We start from the raw sequence: 17,436 nt of genomic DNA, 5'->3' as shown, positions 1-17,436 counted from the left end.
CTGAGGAGTGGCCTAATAAGAGGATTTGAAGATTTATGAAAGAGGTTGGTAGAATATACGCAGGGCAGATGGTTACACTTGCAGGGGATTCTCCAGAACTAGGGGGTTATAAATGTAAGGCAGTCATTAATAAATCCAGCAGGGAATTCAGGAAAACCCTGAAGTGATGAGAATGCAGAATTCATTATCACAAGGAGTAGCTCAGGTCAATATCACAGATGCATTATGGAGAAGTTAGATAACAGCGAGGAAGAAAGGAACACACAGATACATTAATAAAGTTAAAACAAGAGAGATGGGAGTGGTTACTGTACAGTATAAACACTGGCATTGACCATTTCTGCACTGAAAACTTTGCAAAATGCTTGGATTGCAACTTCAACACATGATAGCCCTGTCAGACCAGATACATAAATCCATCAAGGGTAAAATCCTGGCCAGTCTCCTGTCTGGATGCTGAATTTTACCCAGAAACCCAGCATACCTTCCGGCCATCCTGGAGAACTGTAGACATGGGTCTTCACGGCGACGCAAATCCAAGAAAAACATTGCGAGCAAAATCTAGAATTGTTCCTCACCTTGACTGCCCTGACTGAAGCACTTTATGTTTTCTATATCATGAAGGCCTAGAATTTGCCTCCTGCCTTAGGATGGTGATGAACTTCAACAGCCAACTAGAGATGTTTGCATGACAACATGACTGCTGCTATCCTGAATGGAGGATCAGAAACTGACACCTTTTACATCCAGACCAGGTTCAAAAGAAGGTTACATAAATAGCTCCCATCTTATTTTATTGAGTGTTTTAATTCACCTCATCCGAGGTGACCACTCAGCCTCAGCGTCAGCATCCAAAGTTTCCAAATGGGAAGCTCTTCAACTTCTGGTCACTTCCAGGCAGAAACAGGACGCCTGTCCACCATGGACATGTGCAACCTTCAGTTTACAGATATTGGAGCATGATGACTCACTTCACACAGGACCTGCCAAGTTTGCTCAAACTTTTCAACACCTTGCACATGATACCTGGCCTGCCCTTCAACATAGCTAAAAAGGTCCTCCATTAAGCTCTCCAAGGCCAGGAGAGAATCACTTACACCACCTTAGCTGGGCCCTGGAGTAGGTGAAACATTTCCCGATCTCAACAGCTACTTCTCCGAAAGGGACCGCTACCATTGAAGAAATCCAAGACCAGGTCAACTGTGCCAGCACTACCTTGAGTTTGTGGCAAGCATTTGACAACAGGGATCTTTGGAGGTCAAAGGCCCTGGGCCATAAGACCATGCTCTAGATAGAAGTTTGCTCACTGAGCTGGAAGGTTCGTTTTCGGACGTTTCATCACCATACTAGGTAACATCATCAGTGAGCCTCCGGTGAAGCACTGGTGGTATGTCCCACTTCTTATTTATGTGTTTAGGTTTCCTTGGGTTGGTGATGTTATTTCCTGTTCTTTTTCTCAGGGGGTGGTAAATGGGATCCAAGTCAATGTGTTTGTTGATAGAGACCTGGTTGGAGTGCCATGCTTTTAGGAATTCTCGTGTGTGTCTCTCTTTGGCTTGTCCGAGGACAATGTGTTGTCCCAGTCGAAGTAGTGTCCTTCCTAATGAGAGGGGGGTCATGTCGTTTTGTGGCTAGTTGATGTTCGTGTATCCTGGTGCCTAGTCTTTTGCCTGTTTGTCACAGTTCTTGCAAGGCAGTTTGTAATCCTCCCTGAAGGTATGGTCTAGCAGATTTAAACCCTGCTCTTAAAAAAAACAGTTCCGATGGATGGACCATTGCTAACAGATGCGTGAAAACTGCCTTCCTTGGCAGGTTCTCTTCTTCCAGCTCTTCACAGGTCAACACTCAACACTCATTATCCAAAGGAAAAGATACAAGGATAGGCTTCAAGTTGCCCTAAAGAGATAGGACTGATTGAGAGGAAAAAGCCGCTGACTGCTCAGCGCAACTTGTCTTCATCCATCGAGGCTTTAAGCCATGAAAACGCTCAGTGACTTGACTGTGGAATGGCAGCAAAGAGACAGAGATTGGCGAAGGAAGCCAACCTGGGACTGCAAATTTCATTTCCCTACTTTCAAAAAACAAATTGTGGATCCAAAACTGGGCTCCTCTCTAATCTGAGGTCACATCTTGCCTGAGAGATGTCATCCTCAATTCTGAGGAACCACTGATGGAGATGGTCTGAACATTAAACCTGAACCAAACTAAAGTCTCTGAAGAATGGATAGATCAAATATTTAACTGCATCAATATATCTAAAATGGATGCTAAAAACGAGCTGCGTTAGAGCCCAGGCCAGAGGAGATATTTTTGTTTCCGCTCCTGTATTTATATATTCTAATGCCAAGTTATTCTCAAAGCATCATCTACTTGGAAAGCAAACAGGAGTTTAAAAAAACATTTCTGGATTACAAATTAAGACAACTGCCAAAATAACCAATGTTAGTCAATATTACATGCTTACTATATTATAGTTTACATACCATTTTCCTTGCCTTTGACAAATCCTTCCCATTCTCTAAACCAATGCATGCTAATACAGTAGATAACAGAAGGTGATTCTTCTTCCTGGAAGGCTTTGTTTAGCTTTATTAAAAGAAACAAAGTTTCAATTACTTTATCTGTCGCACTTCACAAACTTGCCAAATGCAAATAATGCAATAACAATGTGAATGAAATAAGCGTTAATTTATTAAAAAGATAGAACAGTTTCATTTATGACTTGAGGATGTCCTAATCGATAGCCAATTAAATATTTTTATAAATACCTGTTGTCATTTAACTAATGTAGGAAAATCTGTAGTCAATTTGCACACAGCAAGGCCCCACAAAGAGTAATATAATCTGATCAGTTAAATGGCTTTGAATTATGTTGAATGAGGGGTAATTGTTGGCCAGAATGGAGAATACCTCTCTTGTGAAATAATTCCATGTGATCCTAGTTTACCCGACAGCAGAAAACATGACATCTCATGTGCACATGCTCTGCTGTGTTCACTTCGAATACGCACTCAGTTCCCTGGAACAAGAAGTGAATCAACTGCCTTCTGACTAAGATATAGACAGCTCTGCCTCCAGCTGTCTATGTACATGTGTGCAAGTAGCATGTAAAATGCCACATCGTATTTCTTATGCTTGCCTGCCTGAATTACTTCCTAGAAATGGAGAACAGAGAAACAAGAGGATAATAAGTCGAAATGACGCAACTCACTGTGGCACAGTGTATTATGGAGCAAAGTGAAAAACAAGAATGGAGGGGAGAAAAGACAAATTAAACAGATATTTTGGGGGAGAATTCAGATTCGGAGGATGCAGCAATAAACAAAAAGTCAAGTGTGCATTGGAATCAAGTGACAGATCAGAGTGCAGGATGCAAAGCTGGGGAGAGTTGTTTAGACACAATAGTGGAGAGGCTACAGAAGAAATTCAAAATGATAATGTTAAAATTGGATTGTTGGATAGAGTGAGGTAATATAACCCAAGGTGGATAGAAGTTACTGTTAAAATGGGGAAAATCAAAAATAAACAAACAGTGGCTAGCTCGTGTAAAAAATGAAGATTGTCGAGAAGAGAAACAAGTTGCTGAAGGTTTTGTTCTGAACCCATCGAGACGAATGGAAAAATGCCAAACTCCCAGAATTTATATCACAACAGAAAAAAGGCTCTGAAGGGTTGCCAAATTGACTCTGATTGGCATAGGCGTTGCTTTGGAGAAACCAAGCGGCTCACCTTGCAAACTGAAAAAAAATGTTCAAGATTGGAATACATTATTTTTGTTGCAGAGAGCAGGCCCTGCATATGAATGCATGTTGCTTCCAGAGTGTGTAAACGAGTGGCATTACTGATTATCTTAAACAGCTATTAGTGTGCTCAGGATTGCTGAAATTTGGCAATCTTGAGTTGGTCCTACTGAGTGCAAGACAAAAAAGCTTTGACATCAAGACAAAAAGTTTCAGCAAAATCAAAAATATCAAATCTACACTTCAGTTTAACAGACAAGTATGCTACAGTTTTATGGCAACATATCTTATTCTAATGCTTCAGCAATTTCAAGACTTTAAAAATATCATGCTCTGTGGACACCTCCGGCAAAGTCAGGATTCATTACCCATTACTAATTGTTCTGTGAAAAATGTTGAATAACCTTTTTGAACCACTCTATTTACTGATCAGTTCACCCACAATGCGTTCAGCAGCATTTTCCCTCACGCAAAAGATTCCCAACCGTCACAAATTTTGATTTGCCCAAAACCCAGCAGACCAATTTCCCACAAATAAATGCAAAATACTGTGGATGCTGAAAACCCGAAATGAAAAGTAGTGCCGGAACAAGTCAGTAACTCAACAAGTCCAAAAGCCCATTAGACACAGCAGGAGAAGTAGGCCATTCAGCCGAATGAGTCTGCTCCATCATTCAATGAGATGACAACTGATGATAGTCTTCAACTCCACTTTCCTATTTCCCATAACCCTTGATTTCCTTACTGATCAAAAATCTTGAATATACTCAACACGCTGACTTTAACAGATGCCCATAGGAAAAAAATAATGCATAGATTCACTACTCGCAGAAAAGAAATTCTTCATCTGTTTGAAAATGTATGACCCTTTATTCTGAGATTACGCCCACTTGGCCTTCCCCTCTTCCAAAAGGGGAAACAATCGCTCTGCATTTACCCTGTCAACTCCCTTAAGAAGCCTGAATGTCTTAATAAGGTCATCTCTCATTCCCTAAATTTCAATGAGTATAGGCCCAAACTACTCAACATTCCCTCTAAAAACCACTGTTTCTTTTATCAGCCCAATGAACCTTCTCTAGATTCCTCCAACGCTAATGTTTCCTTAGATTAAAGGGGCCCATGACTGATCACAGTATTCCAGTTGTCACTGACAACTGTAAAATTTCTCTGCTTTTATATTCTATTCCCTTTGAAATAAAAGCCACATTTTATTTGCCCCCACCCCCCCCATTACCCATTAAATTTAAATGCTCGCTGTGATTCATTCACAAGGACAAATCTCTCTGTTTAGTAGCTTTCTGCAGTCTTCTCCATTTAAATAATATTTAGCTCCTCTGATCTTCCTCCCAAAATGCACAATCTCACATTTTCACACATTATAATTCCATCTGCTAAATTTCTTCCCTACTTGCTTAACCTGTTTCAATCCCTTTGCAGACTCTGTCACACTCACCATTTGCCTTCCTACGTATTTGTGTAACCAGGAGCATGGGTGGAGAGAGAAACAGTCAATCTTTCAAGTCCTGCATAATTCCTCTTCAGAACTGTAGATTCCAAAAAAGTGTCACAACGGACTCGAAACAAGTTAATGTTTCTCTCTCTCCACAGATGCTGTCAGATCTGAAGTTTTACAATATTGTTTTTATTTTAGCCAGATTCCTCATTGAATTGAATTTATTGTCACGTGTACTGAGGCACAGTGAAAAGCTTTGTCTTGTGAGCAACACAGACAGGTCACAGAGTTAAGTAGCAAAGATAAGTAAATAATAGGTAAACAGCGGCAAAAACAAAAACACAGGTACAGGCGAATGTTAAGAGTTTGACAGTCCATTCAGTATTCTAACAACAGTAGGGTAGAAACTGTTGTGAAACCGGCTGGTGTGTGTGTTCAGGCTTCTGTACCTTCTCCCCGATGGTAGAGGTTGTGGAAAAATATGGCCAGGGTGGGATGGATCTTTCAGAATGCTGGCGGCCTTTCCTTGACAGTGGGTCTGTAGGTAGATTCTATAGATGGGAGGTTGGCCTTTGTGATTGCCCGGGCCAAGTTCACCACTCTCTGTAACCGTGTCCGACCTTGAATGGTACAGTTGCCATACCAGGTAGTGATACATCCAGACAGAATGCTCCTGATGGCTCACCTATAAAAATTGGCAAGGGTATTCGCCATCATGCCAAATTTCCTCAGCTGCCTGAGGAAGAAGAGATGTTGTTTGGCCTTTGTAACAAGTGCGTCCACATGAAGAGTCCAAGAAAGATGGTTGTGATTGACCACACACAGGAGCTTGACACTCTCCACTCGTCCCACCTCTGTGTTGTTAATGCGTAGGGGGGAATATGTAACATCCCGCCGAAAGTCAATAATGAATTTCTTGGTTTTGCCGGCATTGAGAGCTAGGTTGTTCTCCATGCATCATTTTTCCAGGTCTTCCCCACCTGCCATCTGTAGTCTGTTTTGTCGCCATCAGAGATTTGAACGACTAGGATGGCGTCATCAGCGAACTTGTAAATGGCATTAGTCTAGTATTTGATGTCACAGTCATGGGTAAACAGTGAGTACAGTAAAGGGCTGTGTACGCACCCCTGGGGGACTCCAGTGTTAAGTGTTAGTATTGAGGGCAATAAAATATTGCCCTCAATCTTCAATGATTGTGGCCTGTGGGTCAGCGAACTGAGGATCCAGTTGCAGAGAGTGTGGCTTAGTCTGAGATCACTAAGTTTAGTAATCAGTCTTGAGGGGATAATAGTGTTGAAGGCTGAACTGTAGTCCACGTATGGAGTCAGCTATTACAAGGGGGCATAGCTTTAAATTAAGGGGGGTAGGTATAGGACAGATGTTAGGGGTAGGTTCTTTACTCAGCGAGTCGTGAGTTCTTGGAATGCCCTGCCAGTAGCAGTGGTGGACTCCCCCTCATTATGGGCATTTAAGCGGGCATTGGATAGGCATATGGAGGATAGTGGGCTAGTGTAGGTTAGGTGGGCTTGGATCGGCGCAACATCGAGGGCCGAAGGGCCTGTACTGCGCTGTATTCTTCTATGTTCTATGATAGGATTCTTATGTAGCTGTTCTTGGTGTCAAGATGTTCTAGGGAGGAGTGAAGGGCAAGTGATATGGCATTTGACGTGGATCTGTTGGTCTGATAGATAAATTGGAGTGGGTCAAGAGTAGTGGGGAGGCTGCAGTTGATTAATGCCATGACTAGCCTTTCAAAGCACTTCATGACCACCTAAGTTAGGGCCACTGGACGGTAGTCATTGAGACATGTTGCATGAGCCTTCTTAGGCACAGGGATGATGTTGGCCTCTTGAAACAGGCAGGGACAGTGGCCTGCTGCAGGGAGAGGTTGAAGATGTCCAAGAAGACGTTTGCCAGTTGATCTGCGCATGCTCTGAGTGTATGGCCTGGTACTCTGTTCTTGTGGCATAGTTTTCCTTGGATTCACACAAAGGAGAACTGATCTGACCTCTGATGCAGTGACTGTTGGGATAGGTTCGGCAGGACTTGTTGGAACAGGTGTTACCTGTCCACCACAATTCTGCTCAAAATGAGCGTAGAAGGCATTGAGACAATAAAGGAGGGATGTGTCATCATCTGCTATCTTGCACTGTCTCTTTTTAGACCCTGTGATGTCATTCAGTCCTTGCCATAGTCGCCGGGTATCTGTTTGGGTCTCTAGTTTGGCTCAGTATTGGTCCTTGGCTGTCTTGATCGCTCTGCGAAGGTCATGCTTGGATTCCTTATATTTGAATGGGCTTCCTGAGCTGAAGGCCTCATGCCTTTAGCAGATTCTGTTTGGCCTGATTCATCCAAGGTTTCCTGTTGGGGAACATGGTGGGGGTGTTGGGGCGGCACGGTGGCTCAATGGTTAGCAGTGCTGCCTAACAGCGCTAGGGACCCAGGTTCGACTCTAGCCGTGGGCAACTGTCTGTGTGGAGGTTGCACATTCTCACTGTGTCTGTATGGGTTTCCTCTGGGTGCTCCAGTTTCCACCCACAGTCCAAAGATATGCATGTCAGGTGTATTCGTCATGCTAAATTGCCCATAGTGTCATGTGCATCAGTCAGAGGGTGGGTTACTCTTCGGAGGGATGGTGTGGATTTGAAGGGCCTGTTTCCGCACTGTAGGGGAATCTAATCTAAAAAAACACCCGGATTGACTTCCTTGGTATGCAGTCCTCCACACACTTGCTGATAAAGTCTGTGACGGTGGTGGTGTACTCATCCAAGGTACCTGCAGACTGTTTGAACACAGCTTAATCAGCTGATTCCAGACAGCACCGGAGTTGATCCTCTGCCTCCTCCGACCAGCACTGGACCTGTATTCACGAGGAGTGGGGGGGGGGGGGTCTCCTGCTTACGTTTTTGCCTGTAAGCCAGGAGAAGAAACACGGCATTGTGGTCGGAGTTCCTGAAATGACGGCGGGGGATGGAGCAGTCTGCATCTTTCACAGTGGTGTAGCAGTGGTCTAAAATGTTAGAGCCCTTGGTGGGGCAGGTAATGTTCTGGTGATACTTGGGCAACACCTTCCTTAGATTGGCTTGATTGAATTCGCCAGTTACAATAAACAGAGCCTCAGGGTGTTCCGTCTCCTTGGGTGTTAGTGGTGGAGTACAACACATCCAGAGCTTCCTCAACCTTTTCTTGTAGTGGTTTGTACACAGCAGTTAGTATAGCAGCGGTAAATTCCTGTGGCAGATAGAAGGGGTGGCATTTTATGGTGAGGAGTTCAAGGTTTGGGGAGCAATGGCTACCCAGGGTTGCAATGTCCGTGCACCACAATTTACTGATTAAAAAGCAAACCCCTCTACCCTCTGTCTTACCCGAGGACGCTGTATGGTCCATACAATGGATAGAAAAACCATCAGCCTGAAATGCACAGTCAGGAATGGATGGATTGAGCCAGGTTTCTGTGAAGCAGAGTGCGCAGTAGTCCCACAGTTCACGCTGGAAGCTGAACTGTGATCCAAATTCGTCCAGCTTGTGCTCCAGAGATTGTACATTTGCTTGGAGTAAGCTAGGAATGGGGGTCTTGAAACTGCTTCCAGTTAAGTGATACTTCCCAGGATCCTGTGGAGCAGGTAGGTTGCAGTTTAGTGTATTTTTGCAGAGGGTCTGCTTCGGATCCAGTGTAGCAGGTAATCTACAGAAGAGCAGGTGCTCTTCTACATTCAACACCTCCATTGTCACACAACTCTATTAGCTCCCTAAAACACTGCCATAACAATTTCATCATATACAAATCCCTTAGTCTTGGACTGCTGTTTGAAATGTCAAAATCTCAGATACTGCTTTTTCTTGATTGAAGTTATTGGTAGATCCACAGATTTTCTTACATGAGGAGAATTATGCATTACTGTTAGATACAATTCAATGAGAATAAGTTATCCAGTTAAATGGAAACCAAATTGCACTAGAAACCAAGAGGCAGAATCATCTGTTCTGTAGAGTTTAACCATACCAGATTGTTGAGGAAGCAATATGACTAAAACAAAATAGAAACAAACACGAGTTTTTCAATTTCAATGAAAGACAGAAGTAACTTTTTATACCCAACCCTGAAAATGATTTAAGCCTATTTCATGACAGAGCTGCAAATGGTATTTTTAACGAACTAAGCAAGTTCATGCATGTCACTGCTAAAAGATTATTTTTGCGAATGAGCACATTTATTTTCGGATTCCTGTAATTAATTATTTTTTAAAACGTATAAAATACTACGGTACAATTGAGAACAGACATGCTATTAATAGCTAGTTCAGGAGGGGGAGTGAAAACCTTTCTTCAGAAAAAAAACATATCTGAAATATTAATACAAATCATTATCTTGCTTTTTACTGTTCCCAATACAAACAAATGACATGACAGGAGAGGGCAATTTTATTAAAATTACTGGTAAGATCCTTAATCTATTTTTGCCCAGGTTAACTGTGAACCATTAGTCATGTGTACTTAAGTACACAAATGATGCACAAACATGAAATCTAATAAAACAGAAACCAATCAACTTCATACATTGTGCACAAAAAGTAACATGGGTGGGAATTTCCAAGTGAGGTGGGAAACAAAAACGGCCATAACCAAAAATTGGAAATAAAAGCTGAGGGTCTGAGAAACACAAATTGTATTCATAGCACAGCACTCATAGCATCCCTCCAGTGCAAATAGAGAGGCCATTCAGCCCATCAAGTCTGCACCGACCGTCCAAAAGAGCATCCCTACCAGACCCAACCCTCCACCTTATCCCTATAACCCCTCATTTCCCCAGGCTAATCCAATTAGACTGCACAACCCTGGTCACTATGGGGCAATTAAGCTTGGCCAATCCACCTAATCTTTGGACTGTTGGAGAAAACTGGAGAACTCGGCAGAAACCCACACAGACACAGGGAGAACATGCAAACTCCACAGCCAGACAGTCAGCCAAGGCTGGAATCATACCCAGGCCCCTGGGGTTGAGAGGCAGCAGTGCTGACAACCAAGGCACCGTGCTGCCCTATAGTCAGTTAGCACTGACTACACATTTGATTCAATTCAATTTATTATTGTCACATGTACCTAGGTACAGTGAAAAGTTTTGCTTTGGAGCAGTACAGGCTGATCATACCATTCAAAGTGCATTAAGGTAATAAAACAGAATGAGAAATGACTGTAGAGAAGGTGCGCACAGAGAGATCAATATTAAATTTAAAAATTGAGAGGGCAATTAAGAAGTCGAATAATTGCGGGGAAGAAGCTGTTTGACCAATTTAGACTGGATTTCTGACTTCAAGGCTGTTCATGCAAATTGGAAGCCATCAGGGTTCCATGGCTGAGGCACTTGATACTTGTTCCACCACAACATTCAGTTATTTTATTACCCTTTTACAAAGCTTTGCTATTGGGTTCTTTGTTTATAAGTTCAAATAGACATCTGGACAACATCTCAATGTGGAACCATACAGCTGGTCCTTTATTGCTGAGGCAAAATCCTCGAACTCCATTCCAAAACAGCTCTGTAGGTGTACACATATCAGATTGCTCTGCAGCATTTCAAGAAAGGGGTTCATCATCGTATGCTCATGAGGCAATGAACAACAAGTGCTGGACTTGCCAATAATACTTGTAGCTGAAAATGTGTTGCTGGAGAAGCGCAGCAGGGTCAGGCAGCATCCAGGGAACAGGAGAATCGATGTTTCGGGCATAAGCCCTTCTTCAGGAATGAGGAAAGTTTGTCCAGCAGGCTAAGATAAAAGGTAGGGAGGAGGGACTTGGGGGAGGGGCGTCGGAAATGTGATAGGTGGAAAGAGGTCAAGGTGAGGGTGATAGGTCAGACTGGGGTGGGGGCGGAGAGGTCAGGAAGAAGATTGCAGGTTAGGAAGGCGGTGCTGAATTCGATGGATTTGACTGAGACAAGGTGGGGGGAGGGGAAATGAGGAAACTGGTGAAATCCGAGTTCATCCCTTGTGGTTGGAGGGTTCCTAGGCGGGAGATGAGGCGCTCTTCCTCCAACTGTCGTGTTGTTGTGGTCTGGCGATGGAGGAGTCCAAAGACCTGCATATCCTTGGTGGAGTGGGAGGGGGAGTTGAAATGTTGAGCCACAGGGTGGTTGGGTTGGTTGGTCCGGGTGTCCCAGAGGTGTTCTCTGAAACGCTCCGCAAGTAGGCGGCCTGTCTCCCCAATATAGAGGAGGCCACATCGGGTGCAGAGGATGCAATAGTTGATGTGTGTGGAGGTGCAGGTGAATCTGTGGCGGATATGGAAGTTTCCTTTGGGGCCTTGGAGGGAGGTGAGGGGGGAGGTGTGGGTGCAAGTCTTGCACCTCCTGCGGTTGCAGGGGAAGGTGCCAGGAGTGGAGGTTGGGTTGGTGGGGGGTGTGGATCTGACGAGGGAGTCACGGAGGGAGTGGTCTTTACGGAATGCTGATAGGGGAGGGGAGGGAAATATATCCTTGGTGGTGGGGTCCGTTTAGAGGTGGTGGAAATGACGGCGGATGATGTGCTGTACATGGAGATTGGTGGGGTGGTAGGTGAGGACCAGTGGGGTTCTGTCCTGGTGGTGGTTGGAGGGGCGGGGCTCAAGGGCGGAGGAGCGGGAAGTGTAATAATACTTGTATCCCATGGAAGAACTAGAAAAGTTTTTTTAAAAAGTTTACAATGCAAGAGTTCCCATTTATCTACAGTGGCTGACCTCTCGGATCATCACTTCCAAAATGTCTCAATTTGAATACTGCATTTTTAGTTCCAGGGAAGTTGATCTCTTGTTTTTTTTTTACTTGTGTAACTTGACCTTTTCTTTGAAAAAATTATGATATGGTTTGATGTGATATGGTTTATTTACTCACTTAGAGGTTAGGACAGGATGCAATCCAAATGCTTTCCAGTATAAAGTAATTCCATAAAAAGGAGAGTTGGATAAGCACCTAAAGAGTAACAAAATTGCAGACTGGGGGGAAAGAGCAGGGGAGTGGGGCGAGTTCATCTGGTCTTATGGAGAACCAACACAGATACAGGCTTCCTGAGTTCTTGTGACCATTATGATGCCATGAAAATGATTCATTACTAATTCTGCAACAAATTAACCCATTTAATTTTTCATAGTTTGAGTAAGGCATGTAGTTTGGGATGGAAACTCCATCATTTTCAATGACAAAGGAAAGTCTACAGCTTAATCAAACCTCACCACCTCAACTTTTGACATGTGGATTGCAGGCAGCTTTAAGCAAGATAGGCAGATACATGCAGAGAGTAAACAAGCTGAGATTGTGAATTTCACAGTATAGAAGGCTAAGGGGAGAGGCGCTCAAAAGTGTGCATAGATTCGACAGATTAAGTAAGGAGAAATGTTTTCCACTCTCAAGGAGGTTGGTAATCAGAAGACACAATTTTACAATGACTGGCAAAAGAGTTAATGCAAAATCTTGCAGAGATATGGGAACAGCGTAGGAGTGAGGCAAACTGGATAGCTTTGACAAAGCCTCCATAATGGATTGAATGGGCTCCTTCTGTGTTGAAATGATTCTGCGTTAGGTATTCGGGTTAGTTAATGATACCTGATAGCTGACTTTGAAAAGTTTAATATCATTGTTCCTATATAACAACATCACTGAAACGACATGACATCTCAATGCTATTTCTGTTTTTTCCTTCCGGAGACTACACTTCCCAAACAGCCAAAGTATCGCCACTACCTCACACTAACAACTCTTAACTATCAATTCTGCAGAAGCCCAAATGACCTCACTTATCTTCAGAAACCATGCTAAGGACTTAACTTGATTTTGTTCTAATACTGTTTGAATAAAATGGAAGCCAAGATGTTTTAGTGCAACCAAATAATCAGCCACAACAAAAATTTCCAAAACATTGAATGTTTTCAAGAACAAATTAGATATCGTTCTTAGGGCTAAAAGGGATCAAAGGCTATTGGGAAAAAGGCAGAAATAGGATACTGAGTTGGATTATCAGCCACGATGGTGCTGACTGGTCCACTCCTCCTCCTATTTTTGATTTTTCTATGTTACAGGTTTCAATATTTGGGTGAACTCATTTCAGAAAAAATGTAGCACAAAACCTTAAGATGCTGAACAAGACATTTGTTTCCTTACTCGTAAGAACATTTCCAGTTCCACCTTCCTTCTCTTTTCTAATTTTTCAATCTCGATCTGACAGGTTTGGCAGGTGTAGAGATGATTGACTGCTGGCCCCCCTCCATACCTGTCGGGACAGCAAAGCAGAAATTCTAATTTCCATAAAACCTGTATGCTACAAGTCAAGTCAAGAAAGAAGAACCAACTTCAATATAAATGGAACTTCAGAACAAGCCTAAAGTATTTTATAGCCAATGAAATACTTTTGAAGTGTTGCAATCCAGGGAAATAAGAAAACACAAGAAGCTCCTATAAACATCAAGTTAGTTGTCAAGTTAACTTTTAAAAAATGAACGTAGGTTTATAAAATACTCGGAGGTGCTACACAGAAGGATTAAAATCTAACACTGAGCCAAAGTGATACTAGTGAAGATGCCAAGAGTTTGGTCAAGGAGGTAAGTTTTAGGGAAAAAGACAGGTTGTGGTGCAAAAGGGTTAGGGAGAGCTAGAGGGGTAGCTAGCTGAAGGCACAATCAGCAAGGTGGAGCAATTAAAAAAATCAACAATGCTCAAGAGATCAGAATTCGATGATCCTCAGTGGGCACAGGCTAGAACAGAGCAAGACAACATGCACAGGCTAAAGGGTGGGTGAGTGGAAATGGGTAAATAAGACTTGGCACAAGTGACAATGAGATTTGCTTTGGATGACCATATTTAAGGAGAGTAGAATGTGAGACCCCAGCTCGAAGTCGGTTGAAATTGTAAAGTTTTGAGCTAACATAGGTGGGGATGAGGGGAATCAGCAGATCCGAGGCAAGGGTGGGGGGGGGGGGGGGGGGGGGCGGAAATTAGGCAATCATGGGTGGCTTCAAGGAAATGTTACAAATGCACAATAATACATGTTTGCCCATTTGACTTTGAAGTAATTTATTTTAAATTGCAGTTGCAGGTTATCGTCCAACATTTTAACTGACTGCAGCCAATTTACTTAGCAGCTGGATTAACTTCAATTATTCAAATGCCTACAGTTACCATTACTTAACAGGAAAAAAATCCATCTGCTTCAGAAATCAAACCAAGGTCTTTAACATTCCAAACAATAGTGATCCAAAATGAATTACAATTTTGCCTTCCATTAATTTATCATGTTCTTTTTTGAACAGTTATTTGAAATAGATTCCAAACTTCGTTTGTGATAGAGAAAAGCTGTCTTATAACCAACTTTATTTTTGTTGAAACAGACCAATTTAGTGAGTCATGATGCAGCATATTTAAATAGAAAAGATGGTCCCAGGTGTTTCACGGTAGCATAACTGTACGAAAATTAACACCAAGACAAAAAAGTAAAATAACTGGGGATACAGAAAATCTGAAATCTAAAATGAAAATGCTGGAAATACTCAGGCAGGTCTGGCAGCATTTGTGGAGAAAGAATTGGAGTTAACATTTCAACTTGGATATGACTTTTACTTTAGAATGAAAAGTGGAATTTTAAGGATTTTATGCAATGAAAGGGCATGGGGGAAAAGAAAGATCTTAGATAGGGTAAAGGGTGGAGAGAGATTAAAAGATAAAGCTGTCATGGAACAAAAGGCAAAGGGAGAGGTAGTAGTTTTTGTAATGAAACAGAGTACTGTATTGCTTTACAGTTGCTTACCATACAAAGTGCCAGGAAATCAAATATAATTGGAGATGTCCTCTCCAGAACTTAGTGACCCACTTGGAACTAAAGAAATAACATTGACCAAGGCCAGGAGAATCAAAGTAGGAGTGTGTTCGTTATTTATATTTTATAGTCTCTTTCTTTTGAGAATGACCAAACTGTCAATAGCATCAAATCTGCAGTTCTGAAGAAAAATCATATTCAACTTGAAATGTTTATGCAGTATCTCTGAAAAAAAAAAGGAAATTTTGGGAGGCGAGTCCAAGAAGTTGATTTAAGGAGTGTTTGAATAGGAAGAAATACAAAGTGCAAATGGTGAATGAGGAGTTAGCAAACATTTGGATTGGATTCAAAGTGCAACTAGCTTGACTGGCTCTCAGTGCATTTTGCTCCATTGGTGGAGACCCACTCTTAATAAAAACATTGATGCATACAACTTGGGTGGGGCCAGTCAATAATCTGAACAAAAGAACCAAGATCATTGATGCACCAGATAAATGTTGCCTCAGCTCAAAAGACACATTTATACATATCAGCTACCAGACAGGTCTCACCACAGAGTGCAGGAATTTGAAAGAAGGAACAAGTTCAAACGTGAGACTATAAAATTGTGCCCTGGTTATGGAGGACTTCAGATAATGAGCTTTGTACTCTGTGTCAACCTTTTACAAGTTCTTTTAAGATAGAATGTTAGGCATTTGCAAAAATGGAAAAATCAATTCCTTACATACACCGCATAATTAGATTTGTGTATCAAATTCCACTTCAGCAGTTCTGATACTGAATGTTTACAAGATGGTCTTGCGTAACTCTTTCCAGGATCAAGTGTCATGATTCCATTTGCTTTCCTTTTGCAAGTATGTGTTTATCATGAAAAGCAGGGGCCTTGTGAAGTACAAGTCTGAGCTGACAACCTGAACACATATTATTTGGGGAAAGATTGCCTCCCACAGAAGGAAAAGGACAAGGTGCCACATTACTCACCTGCTGTACAGATAGTCCCAGACATTCTGAGGCAACATCACAACAAGGTCTTCAATGTAACTGGCCTTCTGAGGTGGAACACCTGTAACAGATACATTTCAGTCATTAGGATGTGTGTTGAATTTCCAGGACGGCCTATTTCTATGTTTCTTTAATGAGAAATATGAAACAGGAAAACTGCAAAGCTGCTTATAGCAGCAATTTATGTTTTAGGGATTTCCTTCCCTCCTCTTGAAGACATTGACTCTGCTGGAGTGAAGTACGACAAACAGGCAGCACCATTTAGTTTAAAAAAAGAAAGCTGAAGAGCTGCGGATGCTGGAAATCAGAAAAAATTGTTGGAAAAACTCAGCAGGTCCGGCAGCATCTATGGAGAGAAAGCAGAGTTAATGTTTTGGGTCCAGTGACCCTTCTTCAGAATGCACCATTTGGTACTTTGCAGAGCCCAACCTAGTGTCATTTGACATCTGAATTTCCTTCAAAAAATCACAAATAGATAACTATTGGGAACATAGAATAGAACCCCTATTGGGTGGCAGCAGGCCATTTGGCCCATCGAGTCCACACCAAACCTCAAGCAGCAGCCCACCCAGACACAGCCCCCTATGCTATAACCCTGCATTTCCCATGACTAATCCACCAAGACAGCACATCTTTGGACTGCGGGAGGAAACCGGAGGACCCGGAGCAAACCCAGGCAGACACAGGGGAAAACATGCAAACACCACATCGACAGTCACCTGACGCTGGAATCAAACTCTGGTCCCTGGTGCTGTGAAGCAGCAGCGCTAACCACTGAGCCATCGTGCTGCTCTGCAATTTGCCCTGTGTTACACCTGGCAATGCAGAGATTTATTTTAAGAGAAGCTCTAACTGCCACCCAAGAGATCGGTTATCGCTACATAAAGCGGGTAATAAGCCTGGGATCTGTTACACCAAGCTTGACTCCTCTCCCCCCCACCCCACCACCATCCCCAACCCATATCCTTTCAAAAACACTCAAATCATCCATCCATCCATCCATCAGTTGCTTACAGTTGGCAGGGCTAAAGCATCACTTTACCTCCATGAGCACAAAGAAACTCATTGTTGATAATAGGACCTGGCTCAGCAAAAGTCTTGAATTTGTTCAACCATTGGCGCGATATGTAGAACTGAAGTAGACTAGGTTCCATCATATTCAGTAGGTGAGCTACTCTCTGCCTTTCCTTCTGCATCTCCTCACTGCTTTTCCTGTGAAATAGAAATGACAACACAATTCGGCATTGAAAATTTGGAGTAGCTGAGATTCCTGCTGCACATCCATTTCATTGTCTCCCTGGACTATTAGCACTAATATTGATGGCTTCTGCAACGAAACACTTTGAAAGAATAATTCAGTTCAAATTACTCTATGCTGAGCAATCCACTATCAGAGGTCATCATCATAACAGAAATCTCTCCCGAAAGAGGATTTGTAACTATAGCAAAGTTCAAATGGACCATA

General features: G+C 42.5%; 1 protein-coding gene across 3 annotated transcripts in view; it reads right to left on the bottom strand.

The window, feature by feature from the left end:
* Positions 1-17,436, bottom strand: part of usp33 (ubiquitin specific peptidase 33) — a 97,456-nt gene that overhangs the window by 10,124 nt on the left and 69,896 nt on the right. For 2 of the 3 annotated variants that reach the window (XM_087990412.1, XM_087990413.1), the window contains exons 19-22: positions 17,014-17,183; positions 15,951-16,032; positions 13,322-13,430; positions 2,484-2,586 (exon numbers count right to left, since the gene is read on the bottom strand). In XM_087990412.1, the coding sequence (XP_087846538.1) occupies positions 2,484-2,586; positions 13,322-13,430; positions 15,951-16,032; positions 17,014-17,183 (464 nt within the window). The remainder of the gene's footprint in view (positions 1-2,483; positions 2,587-13,321; positions 13,431-15,950; positions 16,033-17,013; positions 17,184-17,436) is intronic. The other variant, XR_015758103.1, reaches the window with a different exon arrangement.

This window comes from Chiloscyllium plagiosum, unplaced genomic scaffold (assembly GCF_037043375.1).
Source record: "Chiloscyllium plagiosum isolate Xiang-an unplaced genomic scaffold, Cpla_swu_hap1 HiC_scaffold_9, whole genome shotgun sequence".
Classification (NCBI taxonomy): domain Eukaryota; kingdom Metazoa; phylum Chordata; class Chondrichthyes; order Orectolobiformes; family Hemiscylliidae; genus Chiloscyllium; species Chiloscyllium plagiosum.
Note: the sequence above shows the minus strand (reverse complement) of the source record. Positions and strands in the feature narration are given on the sequence as shown.